This window comes from Protopterus annectens, chromosome 14.part0, assembly GCF_019279795.1.
Source record: "Protopterus annectens isolate FY-2018-M chromosome 14.part0, PAN1.0, whole genome shotgun sequence".
NCBI lineage: Eukaryota > Metazoa > Chordata > Ceratodontiformes > Protopteridae > Protopterus > Protopterus annectens.
The window spans coordinates 850,516,305-850,544,235 of record NC_056748.1 but is presented as its reverse complement, the minus strand read 5'-3'; the positions used below and the strand labels follow the sequence as shown (position 1 = coordinate 850,544,235).

At 40.8% G+C, this 27,931-nt stretch overlaps 1 protein-coding gene across 3 annotated transcripts in view; it reads left to right on the top strand.

Annotated features, from left to right (window-relative positions):
- Positions 1-27,521, top strand: part of LOC122789293 (2-hydroxyacylsphingosine 1-beta-galactosyltransferase-like) — a 381,755-nt gene extending 354,234 nt beyond the window's left edge. For all 3 annotated transcript variants that reach the window (XM_044056606.1, XM_044056608.1, XM_044056607.1), the window contains one exon: positions 25,882-27,521. In XM_044056606.1, the coding sequence (XP_043912541.1) occupies positions 25,882-26,206 (325 nt within the window). In that variant the 3' untranslated portion in view covers positions 26,207-27,521. The remainder of the gene's footprint in view (positions 1-25,881) is intronic.
- Positions 27,522-27,931: the final 410 nt, after the last annotated feature.

Here is a 27,931-nt window from a genome sequence, read left to right as displayed (position 1 = left end):
GTGAAGGGAGCCTTTGGGTTATGAATCTGTCCCTCCAGCATGTCCTATTATTTCTGTGCTGAGGTTCAAGTCCCTCGAGCACGTAGCTCGATGGGATATGGATTTTCTGAGGTGCAGCATGTCCATTCATTCCGGGTTGGACATGGCTTTATACATCAGGCACAGATCGCCTCTAAGCAAGCAGTATGCAACCGAGTAGAGCTGGAGTTTCTTTAACTGGGCAGCATATGGCATCTGTTTGTGCCCTTTGATCCTCTTGGTGAGGTACTTTTGGGGTCTTTCTAGTTGCTGCAGGTGTCTGGTAAGGTACATCCCAAAAGGGGCATTGTACTCAATTATGGGCCTGATGAGGGATGAGTAAAGAGGCACAATGACCTCCCCTGATCTAGATGTGAATCCCTTCATGATTAGGTGGGCTATATAGAATGTTTTTCTAACCACTTTGGCCACGTGGTTGTCAAATGAGAGATTTCTATCAACTTGGGTCCCCAGGTCCCTAATTACTTCTTCCATTAATGGATTACCACCTATGTGATAATTTGTGGGCACTTTGTTTTGCCAAAGGGATGACTATACACTTTTTGGCATTTAGCTTGAGGCCATGGCTCTGGCACCAGTTGTCTGTTTCTATGAGACCCTTTTGGAGGATGCTTGTGTCAGCTGGAGAGTTGATTATGCCGCCCAGTTTGCAGTCATCTGTGAACTTGGTCAGCCACAGTCCTTCTGTGTTGGCCTGTACCTCCGTGAAATATATACCGAACAAGAGAGGTCCCAAGACTGAGCCTTGTGGGATGCCACTTGTAACTAGTTTGGAGTCTGACGTGGCTCCAGCAATTCTAACCATGTGGGTTCTGTCCTTGAGCCAGTTTGCAACCCATCTAGTGACATAGGGGTTTATATTTAAGCTGGATAGCTTATCTATGATGCCCGCGTGGGGTATTGTATCGAAGGCTTTTGCGAGGTCCAGGTAAGCTGTGTGGACCACCTTCCCCTCATCAATGGCCTTGGTGATGGTTTCAAAGAAATCGACTGGGTTTAAGAGGCAGGATATGCCCTTAACAAAGCCAAACTGGGTAGGATCCAGTGTCTGTAGGTCCCCAATATCTTTATTTATGAGTTCCATGATGATCCTTTCCATAGCTTTGCAGACTAAGCTAGTCAGGCTTATGGGGGCGATGGTTTCCAGGATCTGTTGAGGCACCACCTTTGTGGAGAGGGACCACTGTTGCTGTACGCCACTCTTTGGGTACATATCCTGTAGTAAGGCTGAGACTGAACAGTAGCTTTATATTTGGGTTCAGCTCACCTTGGAGTTACAGCCCGGGACACCGTCTGGTCCCATTGATGCTGTGCTTTTTGCTTTGGAGAGGGCGGTTCTTACCTGAACATCTGAGATGCCAGGGGACAGCACTCTGCTGGAATAGATATTTGCTCTTTTGGTGGGGGGGGGGAGTTTGCGCTGAACCTGTCGGCCAGGATGTTGGCAATGTCTGTGGGTTCAGTGTATTTTTTGTCATTTTGGACTAATTCTGAGCATATCTGGGAATTCCCACCCAGGTTCCTAACATAACTAAAGAAAGCTTTCTGATCATCTTTAGTGTCCTGTGCAAGTTTTCTCTCAAAGCTGGCCTTAGATGATTTTATGAGTGCCCGTAGCTTTTTGCTAATACTGATCAGAGATGCTTTCCCTTTTTGGGATTTTGCTCTATCATGTAGTAACTTCCTTCTTCTATTGTATAGTTTGTTTATGGCTTGGGGTCCACCAGACAGGACGCCTGCCTCTGGGGGATTGGGTCTTAGTTTTATTTGGGATTGCATGATCCATGCATTCCTGAAGGTGTTCATAGAATGCGTTTATAAAGGATTCTGCAGTCTGGGCCATATTTTCCACAGGCCCCGGGGGCTTTGAAGGATTCCACCTCGGTTTTGAGTAGTGTAAAGTTTGCTTTAGAGATGTTTTTCACTGTGATTTTCTGGGCAGGGGTTGGGGTCGGGATGTGGATATCCAGTGAGATTAATTTATGGTCTGATCTTACCAGTGAGGGATACACTTCTGGTCTGGAGCATAGAGTCCCCATGTTGGTGATAATCAGGTCCAGTATGTTTTCCCCCCTTGTGGGAGTGGTCACAAGTTGTTCCATAGCATTTGAGTTTATAAATTTAGGAACCTTTGAGCTAGGGTGTTGGAGCTAGAGTAATGCTCCCAGTCTATGTTTGGGTAGTTGAAGTCATCCAATATAATGGTGTTTGGAGAGACCTTCATATTTTCCAGTGTTCTCAGGAAGGCCGAGTGCGATTCCTGGGTTTGGGAGGGTGGTCTGTAGCAGGCTATAAACTGTTAGGCAGTTTTACCCACTGTTAGTTGCACATGGATAGTCTCCGGTGTTTCGTGCTGTGCCACCAACCTGGAGGTGTGGGTATCTTTGATGAATATTGATAATCCCCCTCCTTTTGTGGTTTGGTCCGAGTTATGGGGCTGAAAAGCATGGTATGAGGTATAACCTGGTAGTGCTGGGGTGCTCTCGGGAGCCTTGAACCAGGTTTCTGTTACTGCACAGATATCGATGTTCTCCATGCTAAGGAGAGTTTCGAGTGCATGCATCTTGAGGTTTAGACTTCTGGCGTTGAGTAGCATTACTCTTAGTTTCTTATCCCTTGTGATACTTATGGAGGTGGGTTTGTCTTTTGAGCTTTGCCTAAAAAAGGCACTATGGGGGTGGCAAGAGCCTTTGCTAATATCCGAAAGCCCAGGGTGACAGGTGCAAGCCGTCCCTAGTGAAGCAGCGTGGCTTGTCGAGCATGTCATCCCAGGCTGACAGGCATTGGATCCCTTTTGAATGACACCAATACTTAAGCCAAATGTTGTAATTGATCATCTTGTCTTCATATTGTGGCATCATTCTTGGTGAGGGTAAGATGCTACTCAAGGTCAGGGTCATACCGGCTTGGGCTACATGCTCAGAGAACTCCTCTATATCTCTTTTCATGTAGTCCAGGGAGGTACGTCTCAGGTCATTCACACCAGCATGGACAATGACTGAGTCATATTTGTACTTGCCTTGGAGTGACCTGAGTGCTTGTGTTATGTGGTGGATCCTAGCGCTCGACAGGCAGCTCCCCGTGACCTTCTCCTTGTTCAGCCTGGTGAGTGGGACATCAGTGTGCCTGACGATAGAATCACCTATTACAAGTGTATCAGGTGTGTTGTTTAGCCTTAAGGGCTGTGACTGTTCGGCACACTGGCTTTGGGAACTGTGTTGCACGTGTTTTGTTTTGGGGTAGCGGTTGCTTGGGTGTCTGCTTTGGAGGTCTCTGCTGCTTAGGCAGATTTTTATTTAGAGTCTCCGAGTATTTTTTTGTGTGTTTGTGTTTGGTTTGCTGTCGTGGTAGGTCTGTGTGAGACTGGAATTGTAGTGAGTGTGGATGCCTTCTCCTGACTGGTTACGCCAGTACTGAGTTGAGAGAGTTTAGCCTCCTGTTTGGCTGTATGGTTGCATCTCTCACATATGTTGGAACTTGTTGGGAGGAGGAGAGGGTTGTCTGTGTACATGAGGCAGTTGTAACATTGCCTCAAGATTCCCAGATTCACCAGCTGGACCGGAGAGGAGACTGCCAGCTGACCTTTGGACATGCTAGAATAGTACAGGGACCTCCTTTAAAATTGAGAAAAGGGCCAATGAGGAGTAAGGTACTCAAGGGGAGTTTGTGAGGGTGTAGTGCTTTTAATTTTTTAATGTTGACTTATATAATTGCTTTAGTGAGCAAGTGCCAGGCTTTAGAGTAGGAATAGTGTGTTTATTATGAGAACTAGAGCAGTTCTAAAGGAAAAAGTGAAGAGCAGACTTTGTGGAGCCGAGATTGGTTTAAACCCATTTTGGCGGCGCTACGCGCAAAGCCACACTACAGCGGGTTTAATACAGGGGGACTTGAAAGAGCTAGAAATTGCCCCAAAACGGCCAATACACTACCAGATTCTTGTGCTGGGAACACTCATCCAGGGATAGATAGGCTACTCTAAGCTCCCCACTCCCACTGGTGAACAAAGAAGCCTCCTTTTATCCAAGAAAGGAAATGGGCAACACAGGAACTTTCCAAAAGTCCAGAATACAGCAAAGCCTGTATTTGGACTACTCTAGGTCAGGAAAGGCGGGAAATAAGGATAATTTTTTAGTTTTTTTCTTTTTTGCAAACAGCAGGAAAATGCAATAAATAAGTAACACAGGCTAGCACACTTGAGTGTGTAGCCTCAACAGGTAAATGCAACAAACAGGACAAGCTTTAAAAGTGCAGGTGCAAAAACAACTTTAAACAGTTTAAAACAGTTAAAGAAGCAGAAATACTTGCTATTTAGCTAGATCGGACAGTCGCCCAGGTAGTAGCAGGAAAAGAACACTTTTATCAAGTAAGCAGTCACTCTTTTAGCCTCTCTGCTGCCAGCACCACTCTGCAGGACCACGAGGAGCTTGGCTGAGTATCTTTTGCATCATAGTACAATGCTGATGAATAGACTGAATACATTGACTTTTGTAAGTATGACTTTTTTTCTGAATAACATTACTGTTTACAACTTTCTAATAGCTTTTATAGGATATTTCCATGTGTTCAGTATAGTGTTTTAACCTAATTGTTCAATAAATGTTAAGGAATATAATGATGAATGTAGACTGTTACAAGTGTGTCATGCCAAACCTACTCGTTAAGCAGCTTACAGAAGTTTGTGTCTTTACCTGCATCATACCTCTCAACCTCTCAATGCAAGAAATCTGGACAAAGCCAGAAAGAATGGGGGACAAAGGACCAAAAATAGGGACAGAATTTAAATATTGCTCCTATAAACTTAGAAAGTTGCTGGAATAACAGGTTTTGCATTATTACATATTTTCGGAAGGATATAAAGTCTGAAACTCAAATTCCTGACATTATTTAGTAATATTTAGTGACTTCAATCTCCATTGATTTGCCAGAAAACCACAAATTTTATGAGGAACAGACTAAAAATCTGATGCAAAAATCTGTACTGTTGAGAGGTATGACATGCATTTTATGAAGCCATCTTTTCCTTAGTACTTAAACTTAATGATTGTCAGGCTTAACCCATCTTCCATTCAAACTGTCTTTTTTGGTTTCTTTGTAGTTTATTACTTAGGAGGCATTCTTCTTGGTAGCAATTACCACTACTGATACATGGTCCCAACAGTCTGGAGATATTAATTTATAGAATATTGTTTGGCCTTTTACAACGTTTGGCTGTCCTATAATATTAAGACAAAAAAGTGCACATATTGCCACACTTCACCTCTGCTACATGGCCATCATTTACTAGACTAAAACATGCAAGCAACATAGAAGTGTGCTACCATATTTTAATTTATATCATAAGTGAACAAATAGGAGACAAAAAGATGAGTTTCATCATAACAGTGACTTTGTCAGTTATGTGAACAAATGCCCATAAAGGCAATGTTTCAATAACTTAATTCAGTACTTTTCCATCAAACAGAATAGTCTACATTATTCTATTCCTTTGTGTATTAAACAATGAGTACAGCATAAACATATATTTTTTGCAGAATGAAAAATTGCATTGCAACAGCATGGGCCTTATTTAAGCCTATTTGAAAATGTGCCCATATTAATCCTACTGTATTTCCCTTTTTTCCAATATTTTATAGATCCAAGGAAGACTTTCCCTAATGTGCGACTATCATTCCTAGTAAACATAAATGCCACTCCAAAATGTATTGTTGTATGATTATATAGGGTATTGTTTCTAAGTTTACAGACTATATGACACAAGTGCTCATAAACTGTAAATTTAAATGTTATATTTGTTCTGTATAAAACACCTTACATAAACATTGAGCCAAGTAAGTAATCCAGTCACTCACAAGTAATATGCCTTGGCTAATAAATTTTATCAAAATTATAAATGATAATATTGGTATCTAATGCCCATTTACAAGCTGAGCATTGTCTGCAAGGGTTACAGCCCTTTTTGTCCTATCCTAGAAACAACATCTGAGTGCTTATCTGTTAAACCTGTCTACCCATGCCATTACTGATGAAATAAATAAGAGAAAGATAAAGATTTTGTTTTTATTGTGATGACAAGGTTTAGGTCCCTAGAGCATGTAGCTCGGAGGGATTGGGGTTTCTTAAAGTGGAGCATGTCCAACAGCTCTGGGTTTGACATAGCTTTATATGTTAGGCAGAGATCGCCTCTGAGTAGGCGATATGCGACGGAGTAAAGCTGGAGTTTTTTTGAGACGGTCTGCGTAAGGCATCTATTTGAGGCCAGTAATCCTCTTTGTGAGGTATTTTTGGGGCCTTTCCAGTTGTTGTAGATGTCTTGTGAGGTACATACCAAAAGGGGCGTTGTACTCTATAATGGGTCTATTGAGTGATGAGTAGAGGGGAACAATGACCTCTTTTTTTTCTGGATGAGAAACCTTTTGTGATGAGGTGTGCCACGTAGTAGGATTTCCTGACCACTGTGGCGATGTGATTATCAAAGGAGAGACTACTGTCCACCTGTGTCCCAAGGTCTCTTATCACACTTTCAGTGTTAAGTAGACTACCGCCTATGTGGTAGTTCATGGGTACAGTATTTTTACCAAAGGGGATGACAATGCACTTTTTGGCATTGAGCTTGAGACCATGTCTTTGACACCAGGCATCTGTCTCAGTGAGGCCCTTTTGTAGGATGTCCACATCATTAGGAGTTTCAATTATGGCTCCTAATTTGCAGTCATCTGTGAATTTAGTTAGCCAAAGGCCTTCTGTGTTAGCCTGTACTTCAGAGAAGTAGATACCAAACAGGAGAGGACCCAGGACTGAACCCTGTGGTACTCACTTGTCACTGGTCTGAAGTCTGATTTGGAGTCTGCTACTTTCACAATGTGGGTTCTTTCAGTAAGCCAGTTGGCAACCCATCTTGTGATATAGGGATTTATACCTAGTTTAGTGAGTTTATCTAAATTCCAGAGTGGGGGATGGTATTGAATGCCTTGGCGAGATCTAGATAGGCTGTGTGAACCACCTTACCCTCATCCATGGCCTTGGTGACTACTTCAAAGAAGTCTATCAGGTTTAGGAGACATGATCTGCCTTTTACAAACCCAAACTGTGTGGGGTCCAGGGTTTGGAGTTCTTATTGCATTCTGTTAATACCGTCAAAGAAAGTCAGCACCTCATAATATCAGAACACACTCCACAAGGGCAATAGCAGCTACTTCTGCCTTCCTGAGCAGATTCCCCATTCATAGTATTTTAGAGGCATCCACTCAGACTTCTGTACACTCCTTTTCCAGACATTACAACTTTGGGGCTCCTTCCAGAGCCAGGGCTGGCTTTGCCATAGCTATCTTTCAAGGGTTAATTTTCACTTGTCTAGCTCCTGACAAACCTTCTAAATCTCTTTAGCTATGGGAATCTTTCCAAGAGTTATAACTGCAACAACAAACTATTGAGGACATATTGTAGTTGTGCTAGGTACTTACTATAAATGTAGATATTCAAGTGGCCTCACAATTGCAACACCAGTTCTCTCCCTCCTGCCTGTTTTCATCTACTGTTCCAGGGTTGGGGTGGGTACCCCTTCTTCACTGTCTTTGTCTCACCCCCAGTTGGTCCTCCTCCTTCATTTTTATGTTGCATTCTGGGGACCTTTTCTGGGCAGGTTGTGTTCATGGTTCATAGGTTAGTACTAGGCTAACTGCCCTCATGGGCCATTTTAAGCCTAGCCAGTTACCCCAAGTGAGAATCCAACCCTGCACCTTGCGTCTGCAAGGTAAACAACTTAACCAGTATGCCAATCTCCCACCCCATCCTGGCTATCCTGGTGAAGTGTGTAACCCTGGATAGGGACAAGGAAGGTCTAAACAACCTATCAGTGGGTGAGCTTTTATTGTACTGTGATTCAGACATCAGATGGAAGGGTATCAACCAGGCTGTGGGTGAAGGAGAAGGTCTGTTATTTGAGCCAGCCTTGGGCTGCAGCAAGACAGGAAATCCTAAGAGTTATTACCACAGCAGTGAAGTTCAAACATATATATTTATGGCATATACCAAACACAACTGTGCATGCCTTAATTACTGAGTTGTGTTAAGAGTTGTATCTAAACAATTGATGTTCATCGTGTTTCACTGTTGCAGTCATTACACTTGGGTTATCCTGCTGGCAGGCTACCCGTCGGCCCGAGTTCCAAAGTCTAGGTCCAGCGTCGGTTGCTGTCGCCTCTTCCCTGACGTCAGTGCGCCAGGGCTATAAAAGATGCAACCAACACCATTTTCTTCAGTCTTTCTTGCCGCACGGTGCCCGAAGCAAAAGCACTTCGCAAGTGCTAGTCGGCTGACTCCTGAGATTTTCAAAATAGAGTTTCAGAACCGAAGTCTTCAATAAAGCTAAGTACCCCATTGGGGAAACTTTTTTTTGCTCCAGACCGATGTCAGTAAAAGTTAACAATTGTATTTCTTGTGGGAAGCAAATATCTCATAAGGACTTTCACTCTTACTGTATTCCTTGCCTAGGCCCTGACCACGACGTTACTAGTTGTCGGTTTTGTGCTAGATTCAACAAACGCACTATTAAACGTCGGTTTTATTTTGCTTTACATTACTTTGGCCGAATGTTTAACTATATAATGCCATTGGAACAACCAACGACCGGAATTCATAAAAAACGCAAAGACAAGGAAAAGGACAGGCATCCGTGGTCCAAAACCGACGACGAAGCCTCTTCTAGGCCAGTTGCCGGTTCTCAGTGAGGCGCATTCGCAGCCCTGGCACCCGCTACCTCAGAGCCACAGGCCGTATCCAACTCCCAAGTGGAGACAACTAGGCCTCTGGATACTCAAGGTATTGGGCCTACGGAAACTATTCCCTCAGATGGGTCCGGAGCCGCTGAGCAGGCATCTGCTTCTGAGGGTGTTTTCAGACTTTCACAGCTTACTATTAAGTCCTCTGCAGCAGCCAAGGTACAGTCAAAGACACCATTAAAGACAAGGAAACAAGTACAGCATTCTCCTGGACAGTCATCCATGCCAAAGGAACAGATGCTTAAAATGGCCGAAGACTTAATTACTTTGATCAGGGGTCCCATCCCCCTCCTGATAAAAGGCCTAGGCAAGACACTGACTAAGATTCCTCTGACCAGGTTTCTATTTCCTCTGATTCCTCTTCAGATCAGGGATATTCTCTTCCTCCCTATGAGGACTCTGATGCTGAAGAATCTATACCTTCAGCCACTCCACCTGAGGATTATTCTTTTGGGGAAACTCTGCACACCATGAGGGAGCATTTCCACTGGGAGAGCCAAGATTATTCAGAAACCAAGAAAAAGCTCAGAGACTTTCTTTTACTGCCTCAGCACAGGCTCCTGGCTATCCCCTCTGTGCTTGATATTGTTGATGATGTTTTCTCTGAATCCAGTGTCTCCTGATTCTTTACCCCCTGCACCAGTCAAGCCAGACAGGTATTACAGCATCCCTGACTCTCATAAATTTCTTTATAAAAACCCTGCTGCTGACCCAGAGACAATTTCTCAGGGTCCCAAAGGGGTTAAGGCTTCCACTGCAAAAAACCCTGTCCCCTCTGATAGGGATTCTAGAGCTCTGGATAGATGGGGAGAAAAAGTTTACACTTCTGCTACTTTAGCTGTAAGGGCTTTAAACTGCCAATTTCACATGCTTAAATATCAACAGTACCTTATGTCTTTGTTAAAACAGAAAATGCTTACAAATTCAGAAAGTCCTGACAATAAGGAAATGCAGGAATTCTTGCATGCACCTGAACAAGTGGGAAAGCATACTCTGCAATGTGGTTTTGATTCATTAGAGGCTTCTTGCAGAGCCGCAGTTACAGGCTCTGTCATTCAAAGGCATGCTTGGTTGAAAGAACAAAGTTTACCTGAACATGTTGAAGTAAAATTATTGGATGCTCCACTACAACATGATACTTTGTGTGGTGTTAAGGCAGAAGAGGTGTTAAAGAAAATGGAGGATAAAGCAAAATCTATGCAGACAGTAAAGGATTTCTTTCAGGTTCAACCACCTAGGTTTAGTAGAAACTGGCCTTCAAAAAATTGGTCCTTTCAGGTGTCAGACAGGCCACAAAGAGGCAGATACAGGTGCCCAAGAGGCAGATCTCAGCTTCAAGGCTCCTACAGACCTAAACAATGGGGTGCTTCTGCCCCCAAAGGAGGAGAAGACAAATCACAACCTTATAGGAAACAGTCCCAATGACTTCCCTCTACAAAGGCCAATCACTTACCTTTTAGCAGCACCCCTAGGGGGAAAGCTAGCACTTTTCGCACATAATTGGCACATAATCACCCAGGACAAATGGTACTCAATATAGTTTTTCAGGGTTACAGGTTCCACTTTCACACCCTTCCAAAATCAAAAGGTATGTCGGACCTGCCACTAAACCAATGGGCAGAGGCACAAAAGGAAATTGCTGCTCTCATGGACATGGGAGCTATTCAAAGAGTACCACAGCAAGAACAGGGACAAGGATTTTACTCAAGATTTTTCCTGGTACCCAGAAAGAACAAAGCCTGAAGACTAATACTGGACGTGTCAATCCTAAATACTTTCCTGGATATTCCAAAATTCAAAATGTTAACACTGCAGCAGCTTCTACCCATGCTGGCAAGAAGGCTTGGCTAGTTACTTTGGACCTCAAGGAGGCATACCTGCATGTCCTAATCAGACAGTCTTGCAGAAGATACCTCAGATTCATAGCTGGCTCAATGCATTACCAATTCTCTGCACTGCCCTTTGGCTTATCTGCTGCGCCCAGGGTCTTCACAAAATGTCTGGCACCAGTAATTGCATTTTGCAGGCAAAGAGGAATTCAAATATATCCCTACTTGGACGACTGCCTTATTCAAGCAGAGAGCAAGGACATTCTACTAAAACATCTGGCGTTTGTAAAAAGATTATTAATTTGCCTAGGGTACTCAGTAAAGGAAAATAAATCAAAACTAGTGCCCTCTCAAGAGATAATATTCCTGGGTGTAAGCTTAAATACAACTGCCCAGATGTCTTATCTCATGCCAGACAAACAAAGGCAACTGACTCATTACTTTCAGATGATGGCAACAAAGACCCAGCTCCCTGCACGAAAAATTCTGCAGGCCCTGGGCTTCATGGCACCCTGCATTCTTCTAATTCCATATGCAAGACTGCATATGAGGAAACTACAATGGTATCTAAAAAGTGTTTGGACTCAACATTGCCACAGCCTGGAAACAATAGTAACTATAATTCCCTGTCTACAACAGGAGTTTCGATGGTGGTCCCGGGCCTGTCACCACAACAAGGGACAGCCTTTCACCTTACCCACAGCCAGGCAGACAATAACAACAGATGCATCAGATTATGCCTGGGGGCACACATGGCAGGAAAATGTATTCAGGGCATGTGGGCCAAGCAACAAATGCATCTTCACATCAATCAAAAAGAGATGCTAGCTGTACAGAATGCCCTGACAGCCTTCAAGGATATACTACATCCAGGACAACTTTTACTAAAGATGGACAATGCTACAGTTATGTGGTACATAAATAAGCAAGGGGGCACGCATTCCTACCCCCTCTGCAGGCAAGCCATGACTTTGTGGAACACAGCACTGACCTATCAAGTACATCTGCAGGCACAATTCCTGCCAGGAAAGAAAAATACACTGGCAGACGAACTAAGCAGAAATCTCATGGATCCGCACGAATGGAAACTAAATCCACAGGTCTTCAGCATGATAACAAGGAAATGGGGATGCCCAGACATAGATCTTTTTGCCTCCCCTCACAACTGCCAACTACAGAAATTCTGCACAAGGACTTATCACTCACAAGCATGGAAATTGGATGCTCTTTCATTCAGCTGGAAAACCCTGGCAGTTTATGCCTTCCCTCAACTGCCTCTTCTTCCCAAGGTACTCCTAAAAGTCAGACAAGAGAAGCCAAAAATGATCCTGATTGCCCCAGACTGGCCACGCCAACACTGGTACCCAATCTTAAAGAGCTTGTCTCAAGGCCCAGCCTGGCCTTTACCTCAAATTCCTCATCTTCTGACTCAACAAAACAATCAGATCCTACAGTCAACTCCGAACCTTAAATCTGGCTGCATGGCAGATAATATAGTCGCTCAGACCACACCTCTCTCTAACGCTGTTATGGATGTCATTTTAGAAGCCAGGAGGCCCAGCACTAGGAAATCTTATGCAGAAAAATGGAAGAGATTCTGTGCTTGGAACCAGGCACAAGGACTCGAACCACTTGTTCCAAATATACCTCAGATTTTACAATACCTAACTGAGATGCTGGACAAAGGCATATCCTTTTCATCTATTAAGATCCATGCCTCTGCCATTTCAGCTCATTATAATACGGAATCTCCTATTTTTTCACATCCACTGCTAAGGCAGTACCTCAGAGGGGCAAGAAACATAAGACCCCCAAGGAGAGCACCAATACCTACTTGGGACCTCAATTTTGTTTTAGAAAAGCTCACACTGCCTCCTTTTGAGCCAGCCAACACAGCTGATATAAAATTCTTATCATGGAAGACTGCTCTGCTGCTAGCAATAACTTCAGCAAGAAGAGTCTCAGAGTTACAGGCATTAAAGGCAGTGGAACCTTTCATCATTTTTCATCAGGACAGGGTCTCTCTAAGGACAAACCCAACATTTATGCCAATGGTGGTTTCCAGTGTTGCTCTTAACCAAACCATTCATTTGCCAACTTTCTATCCAACTCCCCAGAATAAAGGGGAGAGACTTCTGCACACTTTGGACATACACAGACAGCTATGATTCTACTTGGACAAAACAAAAGCTTTCAGAAAAACTGAGCAACTGTTTGTAGCTTATGCTGCAGGATCACAAGGAAAGCCTATCTCAAAGAAGACAATTCAAAATGGATAGGACACTGCATTTGCTTCTGCTATGCACAGCATGGCAAATCAGTACCTAAGGGCATTGGGCCACATTCTACCAGAGCAGCAGCCACTTCAGCAGCCTTTCTTAGAGGAGTACCAACCAAAGACATTTTAGAAGCTGCAACCTGGAGTTCAGTGCACACTTTCACCAAGCATTACCACTTACCTCTCTACTCTAAATCCAGAGCAGGCTTTGCCACTGCAGTTCTGCAGGGCCTGGTAGCCTCTCCTAATCCTATTTAGGCCCAGCCACCCAACCTCAGCTTTGGGATTCAACCCAAGTGTAATGACTTCAACAGTGAAACACGATGAACAAAGTACAGTTGTGTACGTACCATAAATGTAGATGTTCAAGTGTATTCATTGTTGCAGTCCAGGTTTACCCATCCACCATCCCCCTTTTCATTGCTGGGACTTTTCTGTACTTCTCAACTCTATGCAACCTATGTGGCGTATTTGCTTGTAGATGAAGGAAATGTTTATTTTAGTACATGCATGTTTTTTGGCATAATTTTTTTCCAGCCTTTCCTATTTGGGGGCACCTGACATCTGGGGTAAGAAAAACTGAAGAAAATGGTGTCGGTTGCATCTTTTATACCCCTGGCGCACTGACGTCAGGGAAGAGGCGACAGCAACCGACGCCGGACCTAGACTTTGGAACTCGGGTCGACTGCGGGTAGCCTGCCAGCAGGATAACCCAAGTGTAATGACTGCAACAGTGAATACACTCGAACATCTACATTTATGGTAGGTACACAACCGTACTTTTTCTATATATCACCAAAAATCCACAGCTTCTTGACTATCTCACCAGGAAACTGTATAGTTACAGGAATTGGCACATTAACTGGACCATTGTTAGATTTTACTGACTGTTGCTAGGACCTGTGTCAGCCAGGATTAAGGACACTATGGAGCTTTTACATTTGGTCGATTTATTGGTGGAAAATTACTGTTTTCCTGGTATACTAGATGTGGATTATTCATTTAACTGTACATCACTTGAGATTGGGTGCTACTGCATTTTAGTTAATGGGATGTTATTTGTAGTCCTATATATCCTATAAACAAAGCCCTTGTTGGCCCTATTTAAGTGTAATTTGGATGGGTAACCAGAAATTCACCCCAGGGGTGTCACCTGTATCCCTCTTGGACAGGGGCAATAGGTGCTGATTTTAGTGTCTGGTTGAACTTGGCTAGGCTTGTAAGGGCCCTGGGGCCATTATCCTCGTAACCTCCCATGATTCCTTTGAATTTGATGAATTTTGGTTCATCTGGTAGAATTAGCACTGAAAAAAATGTTTTTTGCCATGGTAAAGAATGTTACATTCAACTTAAAGGTACAGCTATGGGGACTACTTTTGTAACCGTTCGTGCTGACCTTCATATGGGCTTTTTTTGAATGTCAGTATATCCATAATGGAAATCGTTTCCTTTTACATATTAACATGTATAAAAGGCTTTTAGATCATTGCTGACTGACTTGTTTAGGACCTCGTGAAAGCCGCCTTCCCCTTCTTGATTACTTGAGTAATGCAGGCATGTGCAGACAATTCATGAGATAGGTTTACTAAAACTATTATTAAATTCTTGGATGCATTGGTAACCAAGTTAAGTAATGGCACATTAGTACAACAGTTTTTAGAAAGCCATTTTTCTAAGAGTTTATCATTACATGCTGTCATCCCGATATATGGTGAAATATATCTAAAGCCCAGAGTATGAGGGTGAAATGTATTTAAGATTTAATGCATTATCATGTTGAGTGCCATGATATTAGTAACAGATATGTGCTATAATAAAGAATGGAGTTCTAAGGCAAGTGAAGAGGTAAATGATATACCTGGGAAAAGATAGCTATAATATTAAGAGACCAGACCAAAAAACAACAACAGCTTAGGGTAACTTGCCATATATGGATGTAACAATTATGCGATCAGAGAAATAATACAGAAAAAATGGCCTATATTACAGAATGATAAAATACTTAATGGATATCTACCAGAAAAAAAGCTTTTTTTAGTTATAGGAATGCTAATAAACTAGCAGACAAATGTATCAGATTATGTTCCTAGGATAGGAAAAAGAAGGTGCTGTAATCCTCATACACAATGTTCAGTCAGTAAATAAGTATTTGATGCTAACAGGTTCATTAAAAAAACCTCATAAAATTTATCAGCCAAGACATTTTACTTTTACATTATTGGATTATTTACTTAGTGTTTACATAAGGATATTTGTATAGGACAGATGCACATTTATGTACATTTAGCATTTATGAACATGAGTGTGTGATATATGCTGTAAACGTAGAAATAATACCCTATGTAGTCATGCACCAATATAGTCCAGAGCAGCAGTTATGTTTTCTAGTATTATTACATTTGTTAACCATGTCAGTCTGGCTGAGCAGAGGCTCATTTTCAGAAGAGCCCAAGGAGAAAAGCTCCACAGACACAAGTTACAGAAGAAACTATTACAAGATCTTAAACAAATATCATACTGAGGCAATTAGCAACGTTTTTAAGATACAATGCAGGCTAGACTAAACAAGTACTACAATGAGTAATATAAACAGGGAATATTTTTAGTCATAACAAAAGGATCAAGTGGTTTGAGTACAGTCATGATACCATAATAGACAGGAGAATATAGAGTGAAGAAAATAAGTCAGTAGATTTTGAAAGGGGAAGGGAAGTGGTAAGGAGAATGGAAGAGTAAGAAGGAGGGGAGACAGGGTAGACTGTAAAGGGAAAGGCTTAAACTTGTATAGAATACAAAAGGGATACGAGGCAAAAACTGAGTAGAAGAGAACTGATGGTCTGTATAGTTGAAGTTTCTTGGAGAGGGTGAATCCAGGAGTATAAGCATGAACAGGTAGAAGTTGGGTTTTGTTCTATTAGTTTGTTTAGGAATATGTAGTGGTTGGCATCATTTCTAAGGTCTGGAGGTAAGGAGTTCCATAACCTGGATAAGTGAACAGAGTATAAGGAGTCACAGAAGTGGTTGTAGGATATAGTAACCTCTTGAAGATTTAGGGAGATTGCATATCACTGACAAAAATTCTCACAAAGTTAATATTAAACTACTGCCACCATCTACATTCCATCTCACCCTGAAATATAAACACATCCGTGAGAGCCAAGATAGTACGCCTTCTAATTAGACTTAAAACACCATATTACAGTACTGGCAGTCATAAATATTCACATGTACTAAGAAAACTGATATACCCCCTCAACATCTGCAATTAAATTGTTTTGGTTTCATTTAAATAATTACTGATAGCACAGGAATACACAAATCCACAGGAAGTCATTGACTTGATACTAACCTAACAAACTACCATCACCCTTTCTTCTGCTAAACTACCTCACTATCTTAGCAGTCATTACCCAACCTGTATCTTATGTGGTCACCAGAAAATGAACCAAAACATAGAATTCATCTGGGTACAGTGGAAAAGAAAATTCATTAAGGACACCTTAAATTACTTGTCCCAATCCCATTCAGAATTTTTGTCATACGTCTGGAACCTTGGAGAAGCTTTTGCAAGGTCAAGGTAGGCTGTATGGACTGCCTTTCCCTCATCAATGGCCTTGGTAACTGTTTGAAGAAGTCGACCAAGTTCAAAGGCAAGATCTGCCCTTGACAAAGCCAAACTGGGTTGGGTCCAAGGTCTGCAAGTCCCCTATGTCCTTGTTTATGAGTTCCATTATGATCCTCTCCATAGCTTTGCAGACCAGGCTTGTTAAGCTTATGGGGCGTAATTACCAGGGTCCGTGAGGCACCTCCTTTGTGGAGTGGGACCACAGTTGCCGTCGCCACTCCTTGGGCACATATCCTGTGGTAAGGCTAAGATTAAACAGCTGCCTTATGCGGGTTTAGTTCTTCATTGAGTTCATGAAGCACACAGCCGGGGACACCATCCGGTCCCATTGATGCTGTGTTTTTTAGCTTTAGAGAGCAGCTTTCACCTGCGCATTTGAGATGTCTGGGAGGCTACACTCTGTTGGGATAGTTATCTCTCCTTTTGGGGGGGAGAGGGGGTGAAGTTTGCGCTGAACCTGTCTGCCAGTATGTTGGCAATGTCTGTGGGTTCAGTGATTATTGTATCATTTTGGACTAATTCTGAGCATATCTGGGAGTTTCCACCCAGGTTTCTGACATAGCTGAAGAAGGCCTTATGATTGTCTTTTGAATCTATGGCAATTTTTTCCCAAAGTTGGCCTTGGATTATTTTATGAGGGATCGTAGTTTCTTGCTAGTACTGATCAAAGATGCCGTCCCTTTTTGGGATTTTGCTCTATCATGTAATAGCTTTCTCCTCTTATTGTAAAGTTTGTTTATGGCTGGGGTTCACCAGACTGGACGTTTGCCCTTGGTGGAAAGAGTCTTGGTTTTATTTGGGATTGCCTGATCCATGCAGTCCTGAAGGTGTTCATAGAAGGCATTTGTAAGGGCTTCCATAGCTTGGGTTGTGGTTTCCATTGGCTCGGGGGCCTTGAAGGATACCACACCTGTCTTGAGTAGTGTGAAGTTTGCTTTAGAGATGTTCTTCACTGTGGTCTTTTTGTTTGGGGTGGGGCGGGATGTGGATTTCTAGTGAGATTAGTTTATGATCTGATCTCACCAAAGAGGGATATACTTCGGTGTGGAGCATTTTGTCCCCATGTTTGTGATGATGAGATCTAGTATATTTTCTCCTCTTGTGGGGATGGTGACTAGTTGTTCCATGGCATTTGAATTTATGAACTCCAGGAACCTTTGGGCTAGAACGTTGGGGCTTGAGTAATGTTCCCAGTCTATATTCGGGTAGTTGAAGTCACCCAATATGATGGTGTTTGGTGATACATTTATACCCTCCAGTGTCTTCAGGAAGGCTGTGTGGGTTTCCTGAGTTTGAGAGGGTGGCCTGTAGCATGCTACAAATTGTAGAGCAGTTTTGCCTATGGTTAATTGCACCTGGATGGTTTCCGATGCTTCTTGCGTAGCCACCAACCTGGAGGTGTGGGTAGCCTTGATGAATATGGATACACCCCCTCTTTTTGTGGTATGGTCTGGGTTCTGGGGCCGGAACGCATGATATGAGGTAAAACCTGATAGTGCCGGGGTGCTCTCAGGAGCCTTGAACCAGGTTTCAGTCACAGCACAGACATCGATGTTCTCCATACTGAGAAGGGCCTCGAGTGCGTGCATTTTGAGATTTAGACTTCTGGCATTGAGCAGCATTGCCCTTAGTTTCTTCCCGTTTTTGTTTTCTAGGGTGGTAGGTTTAGAATTTGGTAAAGAATGTTACATTCAACTTAAAGGTACAGCTATGGGGACTACTTTTGTAACCGTTCATGCTGACCTTCATATGGGCTTTTTTTTGAATGTCAGTATATCCATAATGGAAATTGTTTCCTTTTACATATTAACATGTATAAAAGGCTTTTAGATCATTGCTGACTGACTTGTTTAGGACCTCATGAAAGCCTTCTTCCCCTTCTTGATTACTTGAGTAATGCAGGCATGTGCAGACAATTCATGAGATAGGTTTACTAAAACTAATATTAAATTCTTGGATGCATTAGTAACCAAGTTAAGTAATGGCACATTAGTACAGCAGTTTTTAGAAAGCCATTTTTCTAAGATTTTATCATTACATGCTGTCATCCCGATATATGGTGAAATATATCTAAAGCCCAGAGTATGAGGGTGAAATGTATTTAAGATTTAATGCATTATCATGTTGAGTGCCATGATATTAGTAACAGATAGGTGCTATAATAAAGAATGGACTTCTAAGGCAAGTCAAGAGGTAAATGATATACCTGAGAAAAGATAGCTATAATATTAAGAGACCAGACCAAAAAAAAACAGCAGCTTAGGGTAACTTGCCATATATGGATGTAACAATTATGCGATCAGAGAAATAATACAGAAAAAATTGCCTATATTACAGAATGATAAAATACTTAATGGATATCTACCAGAAAAAAAGCTTTTTTTAGTTATAGGAATGCTAATAAACTAGCAGACAAATGTATCAGATTATGTTCCTAGGATAGGAAAAAGAAGGTGCTGTAATCCTCATACACAATGTTCAGCCAGTAAATAAGTATTTAATGCTAAAAACCTCATAAAATTTATCAGCCAAGACATTTTACTTTTACATTATTGGATTATTTACTTAGTGTTTACATAAGGATTTTTGTATAGGACAGATGCACATTTATTTACATTTAGCATTTATGAACATGAGTGTGATATATGCTGTAAACGTAGAAATAATACCCTATGTAGTCATGCACCAATATAGTCCAGAGCAGCAGTTATGTTTTCTAGTATTAATACTTTTATTTATTCATTACATTTGTTAACCATGTCAGTATGGCTGAGCAGAGGCTCATTTTCAGAAGAGCCCAAGGAGAAAAGCTCCCCAGACACAAGTTACAGAAGAAACTATTACAAGACCTTAAACAAATATCATACTGAGGCAATTAGCAACGTTTTTAAGATACAATGCAGGCTAGACTAAACAAGTACTACAATGAGTAATATAAACGGAATATTTTTAGTCATAACAAAAGGATCAAGTGGTTTGAGTACAGTCATGATACCATAATAGGAGAATATAGAGTGAAGAAAATAAGTCAGTAGATTTTGAAAGGAAAAGGGAAGTGGTAAGGAGAATGGAAGAGTAAGAAGGAGGGGAGATAGGGTAGACTGTAAAGGGAAAGGCTTAAACTTGTATAGAATACAAAAGGGATACGAGGCAAAAACTGAGTAGAAGAGGACTGATGGTCTGTATAGTTGAAGTTTCTTGGAGAGGGTGAATCCAGGAGTATAAGCATGAACAGGTAGAAGTTGGGTTTTGTTCTATTAGTTTGTTTAGGAATATGTAGTGGTTGGCATCATTTCTAAGGTCTGGAGGTAAGGAGTTCCATAACCTGGATAGAGGAGAGAATGAGAGAAGATGTCAAATTCTTCAGTGTTGTTTGATTACTTAGATTGTGTATAGGGACTAGAAAAAAATATGAATTATACTGAGCTAGTAGTGTCAGAAGAAATCCCACCAGTCTCTCTCTTGTGTATGTATATATATATATATATATATATATATATATATATATATATATATATATATATATGTCTATATATATATATACATATATATGTCTATATGTATATATGGGTCTATTTAATTTCACTGAAACTCAGTTGCCTGCGCACAATTCACTGCAAGCTTGACCTTTTCCCCACTGTAGTGTGATACTGGAGTTAGTATATAAAGTAAGGCTGGATGTGGGGGGCACGACCCCCCCCACATTGGAGGTTGTGGGGGACATAGCACCCCCCCCCACATAGTTTGGTTATATATTGTCTTCTGGAAAGAGTTATGCATTGGACTTGTAAGTATCTGTATCTATGGTTTTAAACTGTACTCCCCACACACACACACCCTTGCTTTATATACTAACTCCAGGAACGCACATACAATGGGGAAAGAACCATATATAACTTTCAACTACATGAGATTTCAGTGAATTGTGCGCAGGCAACTGAGTTTCAGTGAAATGAAGTAGATCTCTCTCTCTCTCTCTCTATATATATATATATATATATATATATATATCTAGGACTATTGAACGAAAGTTCAATAGTCCGAATCCACAATAAACGAATGTACTTTAACGAAAGCACTTTCACTGAAAAAGCGCTTTAGTTTAAGTGCGTTCAGAAAAAAAAAAAAATCTTTTATGCAGGGGGGGCAAGCCACCCTGCACCCCCCGTGTGGGGGGCTGTGCCCCCCTTACTTTTATATTCTCACTCAGAGGTCGCACTACAGTGGGGAAAAGGGAATTCTCCTTTAACAGCACGGTAGTGCGACCGGCACAACCAGCATACTTAACTGAAAGTGCTGCTTCAGTGAACAGCACTTTCGATTATGTATGTTTGATGATTTCTGCTCTGGCAGAAAGTGCCGTCAGAGATCTGTACAGATCCCATGTGTATATATATATATATATATATATATATATATATATATATATATATATATATATATGTAGACACACACCCACGCATATACACACATACTTTTTTTGCTGAGGAAATTATATATAGCGATTTCTCTCTCGTATATATGTGTATGTAAGTATATATATATATATATATATATATATATATATATATATATATATATATATATATATATATATGTCTACTTCATTTGCCCGACACTTCATTTGACCGACGCGTATTATTGGCAAGAAAATGGAATATGCCCCCTTCCCCACTGTAATGTGACCCTGGAGTTAGAATATATCGTTGGGGGGCAAAGCCCCCCACTTACTTTTGTTTTACTAGGCAATATTACATCAAAACGTAACAATATAATATGAAATTAAGTGGGGAGCTTCGCCCCCACAACCCCCGTTGTGGGGGGCTGTGCCCCACCCCCCCAAACTATATATTCTAACTCCAGGGTCGCACTACAGTGGGGAAGGGGGCATATTCCATTTTCTTGCCATTAATACTTGTCGGTGAAATGAAGTGTCAGGTAAATGAAGTGTCGGGCAAATGAAATTTCATTCAAATGGGGTCGGGCAAATGGGTGTTGGGCAAATGAAGTAGACTCGTATATTATATATATATATATATATATATATATATATATATATATATATAGATAGATATAGTGTGTGTGCATGTGCACATTTAAACAGATGTATATATAATGTGTATTGGTCTGTCTGCCTGTAGATATATATATATATATATATATATATATATATATATATATATATATATGGGTCTACTTTCTATCACTGAACGTCCGAGTTACTGACCCCAAACAACCGAAAACACACCACACCAACAACTCAAAAAACCGAACACCACAATACCGACACAAAAAACGTCAACTACACATTGCACACAATAACATATCCACTAACCTTAACCTAAACCCTAACGTCCGACACTACCGCACACTTACCCAACCCGCACCCTAACCCTAACTCAATTAACACACCCCTAAACCTCAACACCATCACTATCGCACACTTACCCTACCTGCACCCTAACCCTAACTCACTTAACCCACCCTAAACCTCAACACCGTCACTATCGCACACTTACCCTACCTGCACCCCCACCTTAACTCACTTAACCCACCCTAACAGATTCAGCCCGTCACTATCATACACTCACTTCACCCGCATTCTAACCCTGACACACTTAACCCTTCCCTACACTGCTCGTCACTTCCACAAACTCACCTCACGGAACCCTTAGTCCGACACTACCTCACACTCACCTTTCCCACACCTAACCTAAAATCCCTCACTATCATTACACTTACCTGTCCGCTCCCCAATCCTAAATCTTTCACTTTTGCGCACTTATGCTCGCTCACGCTGCCGTTGTCGGTCTCTCAGCTGTCGGGATATCGGCGTTTTGTAACCTACCTGTTCGGTCGTTCGTCTCGGTCTTCCGGGTGTGGACGTGGCGCTTCGGTCATTCGAAGTAGACCCATATATATATATATATATATATATATATATATATATATATATATATATATATAAATATATATATATGTGTGTGTGTGTGTGTGTGTGTGTGTATCTGTGTGTGCTTCTATGTGCTCATCCGAGTTTCAGTGTATGTGACAGACACTGTCTCTCTCTGCCTCTGCATCTCATTGTGTATGTGTGCATGTGTGTGTGTGTGTGTGTGTGTGTGTGTGTGTATATATATGATTATAAGTTTGCCCTAGAGAGCATTGTTATGCTTAGAGAATAGCCTGTCTTTAAAATTGCTGTTTACTTACTTATTTTATTTTTTATTACTATATTATTTTTTTATACACATTTTTAGTGTAAAATAGTTCCTCTGCCTAATGTTTCAAACTTGATGTAGTATATGTAAATGCTGTTAGAGGAAGCATTTTGCATCCAAAATATAGCACTTTAAAAAAAAATCCACATATTTATTTTTTGGTCCCTTACTCCTAAAATGTTTGCTTTTTTGCCATTCAGTGGAGACTGAAGTTACTAAATAATGACATACATTTGAGTTTCACGCTTTTATTTCCTTCAGTAAATTCATGTTAACAGAAAGTTTATTTTATAAGAGCAGTAATTAAAATCTGTTGCTATTTTTGAGCCTTTGTTCCCCCTTTATTTTAGGATTTATCCAAATTTCTTCAGCTGAAAGTTCCAGAGGTATGCAAACCTCTTCAAAGATTCAAAGAAAATGTTGTCATTTTGGAAACACAAGTGCAACCTAAACAAAGTTTCTGGTATCAACTCATCATCAGAGTACAGAGGAAATTATGTATAAAAAAAAATAAGACATGACATATACACAACTATTTTAATGACTCGTACACATAAAAAATACTCCTTATAACCTATTTCTAGTCTGGTAAAGCTACCTATACATAATAAACCTAAACATATGAACAAGTAATACTGTAGACAGAAAAAGAGAAGGAAAGGCAGTTTGTTAGCACTGCACATGAGGAATTATTGCATTCGCACTTTTAAGACAAAGATATTGCATTTCTGTAAAAATATATAAACTATAGTGAATTAAATAATGTATCACTTTCAGTAAAGTATTATTCACTGCTGCCGCCAGTGGTTTCTCTCCCTGTCTCTCTCTCCTCCACAGACACACACACAGACACACACACAGACACACACACAGACACACACACAGACACACACACAGACACACACACAGACACACACACAGACACACAGACACACACACAGACACACACACAGACACACACACACACAGACACACACACACACACACACACACACACACTTCAGAACACAAATCATTTAAAATATGCTCCTACTTTGAGGCTTTGTCTGCTGTTAATTTTAGGCTTATCCAGATACCTTGACTTAGAGCTAAGAGGAGAGGTACACAAAACCTCTTAACTACTGCCAGGGGATTGCTTGATCACTCTCACTCTCTCTCACACACAGAGTCTCTTCTGCTTTCATACACGCATTCACTCACACATGCAGTCAGAATCATAAACAGACATACACACGCTCACTTTTTTCCTGTTTTATTTTTTTTTTACACTCATTAAACAGCTGCTTAGCGAGTGTAAAATAACACGATTGATCTCTTTCTCACATGCATACATACTCCCACACTCAGGGTCCTAGTGCTAGAATTTAGAATTTCAAGCACCCTGTCCAACAGAGGGCCAAGTCGATGTTAAATGCAGAGTGTTCCGCACAATCCCTGCTCAGGGGCTCTCCTTAGATGATTGATTTTATTTTTTCCAGACAATGCACTGTCCAGAAAAGACAGTGTCCCTTAATTCTGGACAGTCCAGAAGAATTCCGGATAGTTGGCAACCCTACTTGAAACTCTTCTCTGGTAGCTACTATTGTAATGGAGAATATCAACCCTGAGAATCTCCAGGGGGTCAAGCCATTCTTTATAAAGGACTGTGTTTACTCTTAAAAGAATTTAGCTAACATCACTTAAGACAAGGTTTTTTTTCTTCTTCTTCTGCTGATGTAACCTGAAACGTTTCATTCACATAGACCATTCGTTTGACTTTTTTTTTTTTCAGAATCAAATAACAAATGTGAATGCCTTTTTTATTCTGTTTATGTAGACAGGAAATATTATGACTCGGATTCATAGACAAATATAGCATCCCAACATTTATTGCATGTATCAAAAGTTTGGGTACAGTGAGGTCCTTGAATATTAGTGATGTACACATACATGCATGCAGTGCCTGTCTATAAGCCCCAGCCTTTATCATCCAGAGAGAGATACTGTTGGTAAGCCTGAACAACTATTCATCTTAACACATGCATACAACTGCTAGACAAGAGTCAGTTTGGGACACTGTTTTAAGGATATTGTCGCTTTGGCTCTTTTTGTGCCTGTCTTTAAAGCAGACGTTTGGGCTACGGCCATATGCTCATCACTACATATTTTAAATTAAGTTGCGCATCTTAGCCTTGCATTTCAGGAACAACACTGTCCTTTGGCTGGCAGTCCTGCAGGGCATGTTTTAACAACTACATTCCTTCGCTTCAACTTCCTGTTTGAGCTGCATAAACTATTTTATGTTCCATTGTAAAGTACTAACTTGCTGCAACAGTCTCAAAACAAAATATGCAGAAACTGTGTGTATCGTCACATCTTGTAACAGGAAATTTTCCATTCCAGCATCTCTTTGAAACTGCATTTAAGAACAGATATATTCTCCTGTAAAACAATGGGTATTATCATGGAGGAATTAGATCTTTAATTTATACACCATTGTAATAAAGGTTGCTGATTCTCTTTGTGATGGTGTTGGAAGAACTAGATATGATGTGGTAAGCATGTCCCAGTAACATTGGTGCAGCTGATGTCTGCATGACACTACAGGAACATGAATTCCTACTAGCACAGGTGTGTGGGCTTGATGCTGTATAGCTTAACCTGCATTCAGAAGGAGGTGCTGGTCTCAATGATAATGTGCACTGTACTTGGCCATTGAATCATCACTGGGTGGAACTGTTGTATGTGTAGGTGGGTACACTAGCAATGAGCTTCATGCATGTATAAATTGGGCACAAAGGAGCTTGTGAGGGAAAGGCATATTATTCAGATGAGACAAATAGTATGTATAGTACCTGCAGTGGCACTCTGGATAGGAAGTGGGCCATCTTGATGGCACATATAAGATTTAGTTAGCATTATACCCTGTGCTTTTATATTTTGTTGTTTGTAGGGCTAGTGTCTGTGTTCACACATTTTTGTATGATGGATGTAGCAGTAAAATCATTGATTAAGGGAACAGAGTTATATAAATATTTGCAACTGTTCCTCCTTTTGATATGTTTGATTTTTATGTCTAGACAAGTGGTGTTAAATAGTTCATTGACTCACTTTTTTTCTGATCTTTGCTCAGATACAAGAACAGAGCTGCTTACATTTCCACATTGCATCATGATCAGCCTCAACATGCCCTGAACCGCACTGTATACTGGATCGAGTATCTACTCCGATATGATGGAGCAAGGCACCTACGACCTGCATCCCTTGATATCCCATTTTATCAGTATTACCTTCTGGATGTTCTTGCCTTCTTTGGCTTGCTAACTGCACTGATTGTGTACCTTTTATATAAAATTGTAAAGATAAGAAAACCACCACAGAGGCAATACCAGAATGGCTATATGAATGGATACTGTTATAATGGATACTTGGCGACAGAGGTAAAAAAAATAAAATAATTTATCAAGGCAGTATGTCCGGGAATTGTTTCAGAATGGGCAGCAGCGTGTTACCATTATAGCATCTGTGATGAGAGAGGAACATCAAGAAACAGAATGTTATAAAACTTTGACAATATTGATCGTTAACCACTTTTGTGAGCTATGAATTGCCGTGAGCAGTGAGCAAAGCAAATATTTCTGGATGTTGTTTGCAGAGAAAGCAGATTTTATAACACTTTCAGGGAGAGTCTGTTTGTGGCCACTAAGTGTTAAGGGGTAAACTGCAAAACCACAGATGCTGTGGAATGTGCAAGCTTGTTTGTGTATTGTTAATTGTGAGGAGGACTAAATCATCTAAATAGTCAAATGAATGTGATCTCTGTCTGCATAATTAATGTCGTCTGATCATGTCCAGAGTGAAGGTTTTAAAGTTCTTCACTTGCTTAGGAAGTTGCCAGCCATCAATTTTTTTTTTCTTTCCATCTCTCTCTCTCTATTTTTAGTACGGTATGCAGGTGTCTGTGCTTTCTCAAACTGTTGTTTGCATCCAACTTGGATCATTTACACTGCATATAAAAAAAAATCAACCTTAAAGTAGCAAGATAGTTGTAAGACCATTTATCCATATGGTGTTCAGTCCACAGACTGCCCAATTAATGTAGTATTATTCAACAGCTGTTTAACAGCTCAGATAGTTAAGGCTGTGAGCTGTAGGTTTGGTACCTCCATTTTCCACTTATAACTGTGATTCTGAGTATATCATTTAACCACACACTGCTCCTGATCTTATCCCTAAAATGGTCACGTATGCCTAGTGGTCTTTCCTGGTTAAAAGAAAAAAAGACTAAAACAGAAATGAATTCAATCGAACTAATAATTTGCTGGTAATATTGCTTTATACATTAGAGCAATCTTGTCTCTGTTTTTCCATATCAGGATCCTTTAGAGTGAGAGATGTTGCCCAAATATCTGGATCTTGGCTGTCTTACTGTCTTTCAGCTTATGTCAAACAGTACCCAGACAGTAATGTACAAGACTGCAACTCCCTACACTGTTTACCCCATCACTTGAGTAGCACTTTTTTCTTGTCAGTTCAGTGAAGTCATTTGGAGGGTATGTTCTAACTGAAACACAATGTTAAATTGATGTGCCTTTTCTCTTTGTTGCCCCCATTGTATCACAGACAGGTACTCTGTGAGCGCTGTATTTATTATACTGCTTGTTGTAATACGAAAATGCAAAAAAGGAGGTTTACGTTTCATGGTTTGCTGCAGTCAGCTATGCTTCTACTTAATATATGCTATAAATTAAATAAAATTAATTTTTCTTGTAATTGTTTCAAGAGAGTACATGAAATATTTCATATTTTTTGTATTATGATGTGTAGCTTAGAATTCTGTCCAATCTCAATTTAAAGATTTTAGAAACCATTTGAAATGTTTTGTACTCAGAATATTTATCACTCTTTTTTCAGTTTTGTATATACTTTTATAAACCTCTGCTTAAAAATAGGATCATCTTAAAATGTATAACCTTTCCTTACTATTTAGTACTGCTCATTGCCTTTGAGAGACAGAATGTTGACTATGAACCACCTAAACCAAGTTTGGACAGCTGCATGGGCATTAGAGGAACCTTCCGGAGAGGGAGGGAATCAATACCTGCTTGCATCTCCCAGGGTAAGGCTGAAAGGCCATATGGAGGCTGTATATCATACTAATGGATCCTTGGTGAAGGACAAGA